This window comes from Pleurodeles waltl, chromosome 7 (assembly GCF_031143425.1).
Source record: "Pleurodeles waltl isolate 20211129_DDA chromosome 7, aPleWal1.hap1.20221129, whole genome shotgun sequence".
Lineage (NCBI taxonomy): Eukaryota > Metazoa > Chordata > Amphibia > Caudata > Salamandridae > Pleurodeles > Pleurodeles waltl.
Window position 1 is genome coordinate 1,062,292,213 of NC_090446.1, and position 12,061 is coordinate 1,062,304,273.

A 12,061-nucleotide genomic window follows, 5' to 3' on the forward strand; every position below is an offset into this window, starting at 1 on the left:
GCTGTAAGGCATAGGGCTTTAGGTTTTTTCGCATCTTGGTTAAGTCACAGTTTGTTGTCTACTGTACATTACTATAGTGAGAAATGAGGTTTACTGTGTGAAAAGTACTGTAACATACCACATTAAATATCAAATTGTATGGCTTTCTCCTGTACCCAATCATTGAGCTCTTGTGTTCTTTTGAGTTGCAAAAATGTTTTTATATGAATCTATGTGTTATGTTTCGTAATTGATTTGAATATGGTCAATAAAAAGAATGAAAACCCTCATTATTTTTCAATACGGCAATGCTGCCTCCGTCCGCTTTAATAAGTGTATGAATGATGTATACCGCTTTAAAATATTTTTGAGGTGATTTAATATATTTAACATTTTACGTTTATGTCTTAAAGCCGGCTGTTGATTTCTCCCAATCTTTTACCGACCTCGATATAAAAGTCTTCATATCTCTCTCTTAATCATTCCGACATTGTCATCCTCATTTTGTTTGTCTTCGGTATTTCACCTCCTCCCATTTCTGTTTCAGAAGCGGTGTCTGCTCCTAACCCGGCTCCTCAGTCTCCATTCCAGTCTGACTAAAACCTCAGACCTCACGTCACAGGGGCGGGGCTGCGAGGGTGCAAGCCGCGCGCTTACTGTCTTCAGGTGTTTCCTTACGCACCAGATTTTGTATTGGGGCGGCCGTAAGCTCTCTCTTGTGATGAAAGCATGGACGCCAAAGATTGTTCTCAGGCCTTTCCAGAACAAGTGGTGAGTTGTCGGGTGCTGGCCGTCGACCTGGTCTCTGGTGGGTACGGGATTCAGTGGGAGCTTGGCGTTGTCGCAGGAATAAATATCTGAAATTACTAGACGCCGTGTATGTTAGCACACTCGGGCTCTGTCGTATTGTGTCGTGCGGACAGTCTTACATGCTCTTACCGGCCCTTTAGTACGGACCCTCCAAATAACAACAGGTGTTGATTGTTTTTCATTGCTTCGATTACGTAGCGGACAATAATGTGAAAGTAAATGCAGTTTTAGCCTGATGGTTTCCTTTGAAATCAGCTGCGGTGATGGCGCAGTAAAAAGTGTAGCTTTTTATTGTACAAAGTAGAGCACTATGGGAGACCATACTTTGGAAATTCTCGGCTGACCACTGTATTGTTAAGAATTTACTTCCAGCTTTTCAAAGCAGTTTTTAGCGTGAGACCCCCCCCCCCCCCCCCCCCACACACACAAAAAAAGTGTCTTCGTGTTGTGACTTTCAAACATTGATCAGGTCGACTAACTTTCCAAATTCGCTGAACAAAGCTATTGTCTCCTGCGTGCACGTCCCAGTCGTTTCTGTTGAGGTGAATTCCAGCTCATGACGGGAAAAAATAAGGAGTAGTCGGGGCCAGGACCCGCCCACCCTAATGGGCATCGATAACAATAGACCTGATTACCAACAACTTATTTTTTTTCCTGTGTCATGATTGAGACTAGGTCCCTGTGGGCAGGGACAGCTTAAAGGTTTTGGGGGCTCTGGATCAAATGTAATTTGGGCCCTCCTTCTCAGTACAGCTCTCAGTTTATAATGCATTTTAGGCTCATTCAGGCCATCAACAACCATGGTAGGATCACTGACAGCCCTCTTCATTGTCCAGCCTACACCTGGGCACAATCTTGGAGCAGTCTCTCTATCTCTCAGAACCAGAGAAGCAGAAAGGCTAGAGACCTAAACACGCCTGCTGCATATGGTGCAGTGGACTGGTACTTCATAATTTGGGCTTGTGCATATGAAGAGTGCTTTTTTTGTTTACTTCAGTTTAGTCCCAGCTCAGTGAGGAACAGGCACTCCTATTCAGGTGCACTTCACTGTGATCGCATCAACCCTGCAGCTGCTTCATATCATCATTGCAGCTGTGGAGGGTGTAAATTATGCTGCTCTGCACTGTGGCACATGGCGTATCGCTCCACTCCCCAGAAAAGCAGGAAGATGTGGTCAAACCAAGCCTTCTACCTAGTGTGTGTGTTCTAGCTAATCTATAATCACCATATTGTGCATATGGTGCTGATGGATGTTTTTGTTTACTGCACTGTTTGTGCTGCAATCAACGGGTATTAGGAGTCAGATGGCAGCAGGTTCTGATTGAACGTGCTCGCTCCACAAGAACAATGCAGTAATAGAGGAAGCACACAATGCCCAACATTACATAAGTGGCACTTGCTGAATAAAGGCAAAGTGTGCGGTTGGTCTGGGCCAATGCACTTAAAACACATAGAATGCTTGCTAAATATAACCAGAGCAAGCTGGTATTTTTCTTTAACCGTCTTCTCTCCCAGGCGGGGGTGGGCTGGCCGGACAGTCTGTGCTGTCTTTAAAAAAAAAAAAAAAAAAAGAACGTTAAGAAACAGCCTATTTTTAACTCTAGACACTCTGGCACTTTCCCAAAAGCTTAAGTGAGGAAGTCCCCTGAAAAATGGGGCCCTGGGCCATAGTCCACTTAGGTGTGCCTTAATGCATCCTTGCCTGTGAACTTCCAAAGAGGATTGTTTCACTTGGATCTCTTTTGTGACAGCGCTGAAAAAAGCAACAAGGTAGTGGATTTCCGCGTGGAAAGCTGTTTGGGTCCTGGAGCATGGCTGTAAAGAAAGCCTGCTCAGCTTGGTTGTGAGCTAGTGGGCAAATAAGGTTAGTTATTGGTTACCTTGTAGTAGGAAGTAGTGAGTCAAGTCTTCTGTGCATGTTCATTGGGGTATTTATTGGTTTAGCGCTTTCTTATGTTTATTGAAGGAGCAGCACTGAAACAGAGAATTTTTTTATTTTTTTTTGGTTGTAATTATGGGCAGACACTCTGGAAAGACAAAGCATTATGAGGCTTCCAGCCCGGATTCCTTGGAATCCTAACCTAGAATCCCAGAAACAAGCTCACGAACGATACTAGAGGTCACCAAGAAGCAGATTTTGATGATGAAGTAGGGCCAATCCTGTGGCTTGAGTAAAGTGTTTTTTTTTTTTTTTTTTTTTTTTTTTAAAGAAGGCTGCAAGAGAGGAGCTTTATCTGACCTTTCATCTGACTCTGATGAAGAGGAGCCACTCTCTCCCGTGGAACATAAGGCCAAATACGTTTATAGGAAATGTTTGCCTAAAATTCTGTCAAGGATTCAAATGAACATGGGATTTCCAGTGGAAGAAATTCTGTTTTCTTCATCCTTTTGCCAGTTTCTGGAAACCAGTGTGCCTGCTTTACCCCTACGCCAGCATGTTTTGGAAGTTCTTATTCGCTGATGGATGGACCAAGATAAAAGTCTGGTAACCTGCTTCTTGTCTAAACTACCCACTAGAGGAAATTGCTTAAAAGATCCTAGAATTGGTAGCAGTTGATTCCTTAATGGAAAGCCTGGAGGGGAAGTTTTCTATTACGGCAGAGAACATGTGGAAGGACTTTACTGATGAGAGTAGATGCTGCTCTTCAAAAAACATACACTGACTCCAATCTGGCCATGAAGGCTGGTATGTTTTGAGTTTATACTAGCTAGATTTTCAAAAAACATATCCAGGCCATTTAAGATGTTTCTAAATTCACATTTCGTTTGATGTTGTTAGAGCAGCCGGCTTTTCAGAAGGACCCATAGTGGTGGCCAGCAGAAATATTTTTCCTAGAGACTGACACATTGAAAGGCTGCATTTTTTCCTTAGTGGAATCAGCTACCCTTCAGAAGAAGCAAGCTGTTCTGATCAGAGCTGGAAAAAAAACCTCAGAGTATATAAGGAGAAGAAACATTCCTTCTCTTTCAGATAATCTCCCTGTTCCTCATCTGCAGCAAATTTGTGGAGCTTTTTTATTTAGACAACCTTGAAGAAAACAATCTAGTTCTTAAACCAAGAAACAAAAGAGTAAAGGCTTAAAAAAAATCAACCTGTGCAGAAAATTGTGTTTTCTCCTAGAAACATCTGCCTTTCCTGACCATCCGGGGGCCAGGTTCAAGGGAGCGGGGGGACTGGCTAAGATGCTCTTTCTCAGAAGCCCCGTCTGGGCCCTCCTGGTCAGGGTCTCTTGGCGTATTATTATCCCCAGGGGGACCCGGGCTCAGTTGTGTCTCTGCCTCGGGAGCACTGCCCGGGCCGCTCCGCCTCCTCCGGTGGGAACGGGTATGCCTGCGCCATCCCCGTGGTCCCGGGGGGCTGCCGGAATCCGACACCGGGCAGCCCTCTCCTGGTCGGGGGGGGCCTCGTCACATCACTTGATTCTCTTCCGTTAGCCAGTCCCATGCAGTTTCTGGCAAGTCAAAAAAGAAGTCCTTCCCGTCCATGAGGACCTTAAGGCGTGGCGGGAAGAGAAGCATATAAGTCAGTTGCATCGCTCTAAGTTTCTGCTTCACTCCTTCGTATGAGCGGCGTCTAGCTTGCACTTCGCAAGTGTAGTCCGGAAAAATAAGGATCCTGTTATTGTCCCAGCGGAGGTCCGGTTGTGTTTTGGCCTCCCTCAGGATTACATCCCGGTCTTTGAAGTTAAGAAGACGTGCAATCCTCGGCCGCCGGGGTCCGCCCGGGGGGTCGGGCATCAGGGCCCTGTGTGCTCGTTTGATCGCAAACCAAGGGAAGAGTTTCTGAGCAGGGACCCATGACTTGATCCAGCCCTCCAGAAAATCCATTGCGCTATTTTCCTTTGCGCCCTCCGGAAATCCCACGAAACATAGGTTGTTACGTCTCGAGCTGTTTTCTGCATCCTCTGCTCTATGGTGGAGTTCCCCCGTGTAAATCTGTAGCTGAGCGACTTTGGCCTTGAGATCCGCAAGATCGTCTTCTACCTGGGAGACTCGGCCTTCCACCTCCGTGATGCATCCCACCGCCGCTCGCAAGTCCTGTTGCAGCAGACCCACATCTTCTCGCACCTCCCCAACTTTGGTCTCGATCGCCAGTTGTCAGGACTGGATGGCTTGTAGGATCGTGGTGACCCCCTTCTGCTGCGGTGGTCTCTGACACAGATACGTCCACTGTTCGCGATGCAGACTGCCTGGCGAACTGGTTGATACGTTGCTGCGACACGGGTGGCTGCTTGCTGGCCCTTTCTTTCCCCATACCTGCTGCCACTCTGTGCCTAGATGTGAAGTCAGGGCACCCCGGGGCCCGATGCTTGCTGCCGCAGCCTCAGTGGGTCTCTTACCCCCATGAGTCCGCTCTCACCCCAGCCGGGGCTTCTCGTTCGCTGTCGCTCCCACCAGCTATTCCACACCTCTCTCACCCAGGGTGTTCACTCCCTGCTTGGCTGCTCGTAACCCCCCAGTCTTCCTCCAGGGGTAGGGCAGACAGTTTTAGGCCACACCGTCCCCGGGGGTCAACGCACACCAGGATCAGGCCCCACAAGGCACTCCTAGGCCGTCCTCATCGCAGCGGGGACCCCGTACCCTCAGGAGGGGCAGCCACTGACCTCCGAGCCTCGCAGGGCTCCGCCGTGTCACTCTGCTGATGCTCTGTGGACCTGGCTCCACCTCTGCCCGGGTCGGCGATCTCCTGTGTGTCTGCCACCAGCTGCCGTCACCCGCGCTGTCTCCGCCGGGCCTCCAGTCGGCAGGATGGACAGTTTGACTTGGCCCATGAGCCCGCGAGGAAGCCCGGGCCCACCCACTCCATGTACCACAGGCCTGCTACACGCCCCCGGGCCGCGGTACGGGCCTCAGGCCGCGGACGCCGGGGGCAGGGGTCTTTTTTCTGGGGCCACCGCGGAATGCAGCCTGGTTCATCAACGGGGCCTAGAGCGCCCTTACACCGCAGGGCGCCGCTGTTCACTGTTGCGCGGCGCCCCAGCAGTTACTGCTGCTCCGTGGGGATCCCGCCCTCTCCGGCCGGCCTCAAGCAGGCGCCGGCCTACCTCCACCGCCGACTAAGCCACAGCCCAAACGAGGGCACCTCCCCCCCCTCCCCCCCCGCTACAGCAGGTCCTCACACAGGTGGGGCTCAGGTGAGAAGGGCCGGCGGGGTGCAGGAACGGCGGGCTTGTATCAGGCAGATGACGGAGGGGTCCGGAGCACTCTTGGGGTGTGACCGTCATCTTGACGCAGTTTCTCACTAGAAATTCCAGAAGTTTGTCATTTTTGAGTAGTGTTATCAGTTCCAGGCCTTGCCCTTTGGTGTCAGAATTGCCTCATGAGTCTTTAACAACATTATGGCTCCTCTGTTCTTATTGTTGCATCTGACAAGCCTCTTGGTTAAAAGTTTGGTTAAAAGTTCAAAGACACATGGCCTTGTGCATGTTCATTGTACCTTGTGCTAGGTAACACCTAAGAGCTCTCTTGATTGATCTGCTGAACTATTGGAAACCATCATCTCTAGCAGATACAAGAGACTCCAGTGACACATCACGCTGTGCTTCAAATTCAGTGGAGATTGAACAAGGATTTGTTGACACGGGGTTCCCCTAACATCAGATCGTTAGCTCATAGTAACAATAGAGGCCAGTCTGATAGGCTGGAGCTGGGCTGCAGTGGGGCAACAGCAGACATTGAATTAGAGAGAAATGATTGCAATCTGGAAAGCTTTGACTCATTTCAAAGAGTCTTCAACACCAGCATGGCCTTGTCAGAACTGTTGCAATGTCGTATGTGAACAGACAGATTTAATGTCGTCAGTACTGAATTTGGAGGCAGTGAAGATAGGCAGTCAGAACCTAATCCACTCTCTCTAACTACAAATATATAATGGGACATAAGAACCTACATAATCATACATAGGAAGAGTATCCAAGTCAGAAATTCTCACCATCACAGGAACTGTGTTTGATCTCTTCAGTATTGAGAGAGATGAGTCGCAGGTTCGGGAATCCAGTAATAGACCTATTTACCTCTCTTCACAACACCCAGTTTAAATGTTTTTTGTTTTTGTTTTCAGTTTCCAACACAGATTGCATTGGGAGGGGATGCTCTGGCCTTATCTTAGCCTTCTCCTCTTCTCTAAGCCCTCCCTCGCTTTTTATTGAATTCCTTGGAATTTCCATGGCTTCACTTCCTCCTTTGAAGGTTCCACTTTCTCCGTCTCCTATTATGTTACAGGGGTGTCTTCTTATTCGGGATTTGGTTATATCAGCATCATTTTGAAAGACAGTGCAATTCCAGTCCAGCAGAAAGTGTGCAATGTTTCCCTGTCGGCCAGGCTTGAAGCAAAATTAATCCTTGAAGGTGGTGCAAAAAGCAGTGTTATTGAGCCAGTGTATGTAGTTGTTACAGCTAAAAAGAAGAGCAGCAGAATCAGACTGTGTATCGACTTGCACCACCTCATTTGTAATATAGTATGAGAGAGTTGACCCTTGCCTTTCATCACTGAGATAGTCATTACACTGGGAAAATCTAAAATAGTCCCTGCACTGCTTATTATCGAAAACCTTTACATGAGGACTCTAAGACAAACGCAACACTCATTGCTTCAGAAGGAGCCTCCCAGTTCTGCATGCTTCCTTTTGGCCTCCATTTTGCATCTGCAGTTTTCTAATTGGATGCCCAAACTATTTGAAGGAATGGCGGCATAAATGTATCCCAGAATGATATGTTGCAGTTTAAAGAGAATCTAAGAGAGAAGGTTCACCTTTGCTGAAAAAAGTATAGATGTTTTTTGGAGATAGTGTAGAACCCAAACCGTCTCTAGTCTCTACTAGCTACTAGGTTACCTGCTCCAAGTCATAAGGATAAGTAAACATATTTTCTAGGCATGTGTGACTTCTACTCAAAACTTATAAGGAGCTATGCTGAGAAAGTTGAGCCTGTGCATATATTGGTTAAGGAAAATGTGCAGTGTGAAGCAAGTATGGTTGATTTGGAAAAAATAATTGGAGAGGGCACTTTCCTTTGAAACTTTTGATTAAATATTGGAGATGCTTAGTCACTGCTGAAGCAAGTCAAATAGGCCTGTGAGCAGTACCTAATCAAGAGTATGAAAAAGGGGACCGTACTAAGCTAAGAGAGCCCAAAGCACAGTAATCTGTAAATGGACGAGAGTTGCTAGAATGTGTTTAAGCCCAAATTCAAAAGCTTCTTGTGTGGCAGCAAATTTATGATTTACACCCTAGTATTCTTAAAAGTGGTAGTTCTGGCAAGTTTTCTTTTTGGATTGCTGAATTTGTATTTACGTTAAAGAGGTAGCAGTTCATATTACAATACATAGAGGCAGAATATGTCAGCCAACAATTTGCCTTCTGCCCCATTTAACGATAAAGTGGAGGAGGACAAGAGGGGAATGAGAAATATTTGACAGTGACACGGTTGTCTGATGACAGTGATGCACGTGGATCTGTGATCAGGAGAGAATGGCTGGAAACTTCAGGAGCCATTGTGGCAATAAGTAGAGTAAAGGGAACCCATCATGAAATGACGGCCTCTTAACCGATACTATATACAAGTATTCAACTCCTTAGGAAACTATGGTCGGACCAGGCTACTTGGCAGTCAAGCAGTATCCGAAGGGCTGATGTGAAAGGTCAGTTTGTGGGCCTGTTTTAATGTCTGGTGGGCCGATTTCTTTTTTTACTGTTGGTTTTGCTGATATTGCCTGAGGCAAGTGCAAATCTATGCAGTCTTCCATTTCTTCCAGGTTCAAAACTGTCCCATCTGCAAATGTGGGCTCATTTTTTAGCTAAGTGTTTCGCTTATCGGGGCCACTTTTATTTTGGCTGTCAGGCCTATTTTCTGTTCCAGCCTGACGCTACTGGAAGGTGAAGAATTAACTTTCAATTGAAGGTTGCGTTATCGTATGTGGTGGTGTCCTATTTCCACCATTTTCTTTGAGAGGGCAGTTGGTTACTCTTTTACACAAGAGACATGTAGGTATGACTGGTACAAAAAAGAAGCTGCACATAGCCTACTAGTAGCCATATACGGACCATGATGTGGATGTGTACTTTAGCAAAACTGTTAAAAAAAAAAAAAACTGATGCCATATGTTGAGCTATGGGAAGGAACACTTGTAAAAGTTGGCATTGACTTCATTGGTCAATTAAGTGCTTTGTTGCTTCACAGTCTTGGTGGAATACTTAGTAAATGGCTTGAAATCAAATTAGTTACCTAACACTGTAGAAATAATGGTTTCCTTGAGGAGGTCTTCTGTAAAGAGGGTATCCCCAGGCAGTCATTCAGTGACAGTTAGGTACAATTCACCTTTTATAAAATGTTGAATTTCCTTAAGAGAAATTATATTTAACACTTTAAGTCCTCGCTATATCCTCTCCAGAGCAGTGGTCAAGTTGAGAGGGCCGATGGTCTCATTAAAGAGACCATTCAAAAGTCTCTCAAGTCTCAGATTCGTGTTAAAGCTGCACTCTGGACCAGACCTTGGTTTTACTGTGTAACCCCCAACTAGCACTATGGGAAAGACACCTTTCAAGTTGCTCTGTGGGAGGCTTGACATTACGAGATGCCAACCCTCTTGTTCATTAGTATGGAAGAGGTGAGAAAGTATACTGAGTTGTGGTTGCAGTAGATAAGGAAAATAAAGATTGAAATATTTTTTAGTGACAAAATAGTAAAATCAACATACACCAGTTATGTAAAATATTCTTAAAAATACACACTCACCAGAAGTGTCTGAGTGTAGCCGCGGCTACTCATCTGTCATTAACCCCAGTACTCATTTCATTATCATCAAATCTTCAGTGTTTTTACCTCCCTGCCCCTCGCGTACTTCCTTTTATGCATCTTCCTTTTATATTCTTACCATTCTAACTATTCATCCTCATTACATCGGGCAAACTTTCCATTGTTCTTAATCTTCCCTCTTTCCATAATGAATGTGTTTTCATAAATCTTTAACAATAAGTTGTGGATCTGGCAACTTGTACATACCTTGCCTACTAACCATACCTTATCACACATGTACCATCTCTCCCACTTTGAGCATTCTAGCCAGGGCCCCCGTTTTGATGCTATGTCTTTGATTATACTTCTTTTTAATCTAATGGTGTTTAATAACATTCTTATCTCAGTAGCGTTGGAACTGCACCTTCCCACCCAAGCTGGACAGAGAACAGTACACTAAATGGCGACTCACCCCATGTGTGGTCTTTTAACGCCATAGCATTCTTCTCATTTCATACTTCACACCAAACCTTCAATTGCACATTCTCGTCCAACACTGGCATGCTGAATCAGCTCATCCATTCTCTATTGTGTGCCAAAGTCCCATGTTGCAGTGTTTTATTCCACATTATCTAAAAAATAAATTTTCTTCTGAAATAAACTATTGGTCATTTTCAGTAATCAGGTCAGCAGGACAAACTTCTCCCATGAAATTTTCTTCACAAAATTCTATTACGTTTTTTGACTTGACGACTTTGACAAACTTTACCTGGGGCTAGTTAGAAAAATAGTCCATAATCACCCTTCTGTACACCCCCCCCCCCCCTCCAATCCGGGACTGGCGAAGGGACCACACCTGTTTAGCACTAATGTTTGCCATGCTCACTGTGAACATTCAAATTGGGACAATAAGGGTTTCTTTCACCACATGAGATTTGTCACTGATGTCGCAAATAATACCCCCATGGACAAGGATATCCAGTTCCATGCTTTGCCATCAAAAATCAGTATTTGCTTGTCGTTTCATTGCTGACATTTGCATGCGGCCTTCGTGCAACAGATTCAACAAAGTAGCCTACCCTATGCAGCGTTCCACCATCTTCAGGCGGTTACGAACACAACAACTTGTTATTCTCTGTAGACATCTATCTATTCGCCTTTTTGCCCCCCACGCACCCAGTGATCCACTCCTTTAATTCCCTTCTCTTGATTCTGTTCTACACGTTCTTGGAAATTATACCTGCATACAATGTTTTAACACTTGCCACAATCCATTCTTCCACTTCAATTCACATGTTAATGTCACCCTCAACAGTCATTCAGCATTTATAGTGCTCAAACCTGGCATATATTTGATGGTAAGTAAGTGCTATTGCAATCTGTCTTACAATTCTAGTATACTGGGTGATCCTATACTTGCTCTGTCCATAGTGGGCACTTCTGACAGACGTTTATGATAAATTCACAGTTGTAATGCAGTGCTCTAGACGTATGTCAGAAACTGTTGAACAACCCAACAGCAGGCTGAGGCCAACTTCTTCATGATTGAGTAATTTTATGGCAAGACAAGAGGCTTGCATTATGCATCACTCTATTACTCACTCCTCTGTGCAGCAACACTTCGAGTATCGAGAATTCGAACTACATCACAATAAAAAAGAACTCTCGGGTCCTCTTAAATCCCTCTGTCTCCCTCTTTTGTTTGCCGCTTCTGAGCAGATAAGTATGATAAAAGTTGTTTGTTTTAATGTATTTAATAAGATATTAATAACAATTAGAATAATAGTTTTGTGTTAATTTATGGGTGTATTTTTCAGTATATAATGTGTGTTCTGATAAGTGTGTATATTTATATCAGGTTGTATAATATTTAAGGAGTTATTTAATTGAAGTTACGTTTCAACGGTGTAACAAAATGAATTAGTCTACTAGAGTAAATGTACCAGGGCGGCCCTCCGTGCGCTCCGACATTGTTATGTTTTGATTATTCAAACGGCTGCTGAATAGGTGTGCGATGTTGAAGCTATTTTAGTTTGGGCGTTGCATCCTACACAACGCTACGAGCTCTATTTTCAAGGAAATAAAGTGTATTCTGGCAGCTTTGTGTGCACGTTTTTGATTTCTAGGGGACTTGGGGCATATTGAAGTAAAGTGGTGTATGCATGTAAACAGACTGTATTGCAGGGTCTGGTTGCCTGGGAGCGTGTTTTCTGAGAGACCGTTGTGCAGTTTGATCAGATATTGAGTGGTAAATAATTGATAACGGCAGGCGAACTAATTAGGAGGAAAACTATGAAATAGTTAAAAATAAATAAGCTTAGCTGGCATAGAAACTAAAAATGAGTGAACAGGCACCAGAACAGTTAAGTTAAGAAGACTTAATAAGGAAACAAGTGTCTCAGGAGCTGCAAATTGCAGTAAAAGAGTCCGCAAAATAAGTCTTATGTGTGAGAAGGCCTAGGAATGAGGAGGTGAATAATATTTTTTTAATTTCATATGATGAATGAGAAGTCAGTAGGTGTCCAGGAGGAAAGAGTAT

General features: G+C 44.9%; 1 protein-coding gene across 2 annotated transcripts in view; it reads left to right on the forward strand.

Annotated features, from left to right (window-relative positions):
• The first annotated feature begins 611 nt into the window (after window positions 1-611).
• Window positions 612-12,061, forward strand: part of COPRS (coordinator of PRMT5 and differentiation stimulator) — a 449,578-nt gene continuing 438,128 nt past the window's right edge. For both annotated transcript variants that reach the window (XM_069199998.1, XM_069199999.1), the window contains exon 1: window positions 612-750. In XM_069199998.1, coding sequence (XP_069056099.1) covers window positions 709-750 — 42 coding nt within the window. In that variant the 5' untranslated portion in view covers window positions 612-708. The remainder of the gene's footprint in view (window positions 751-12,061) is intronic.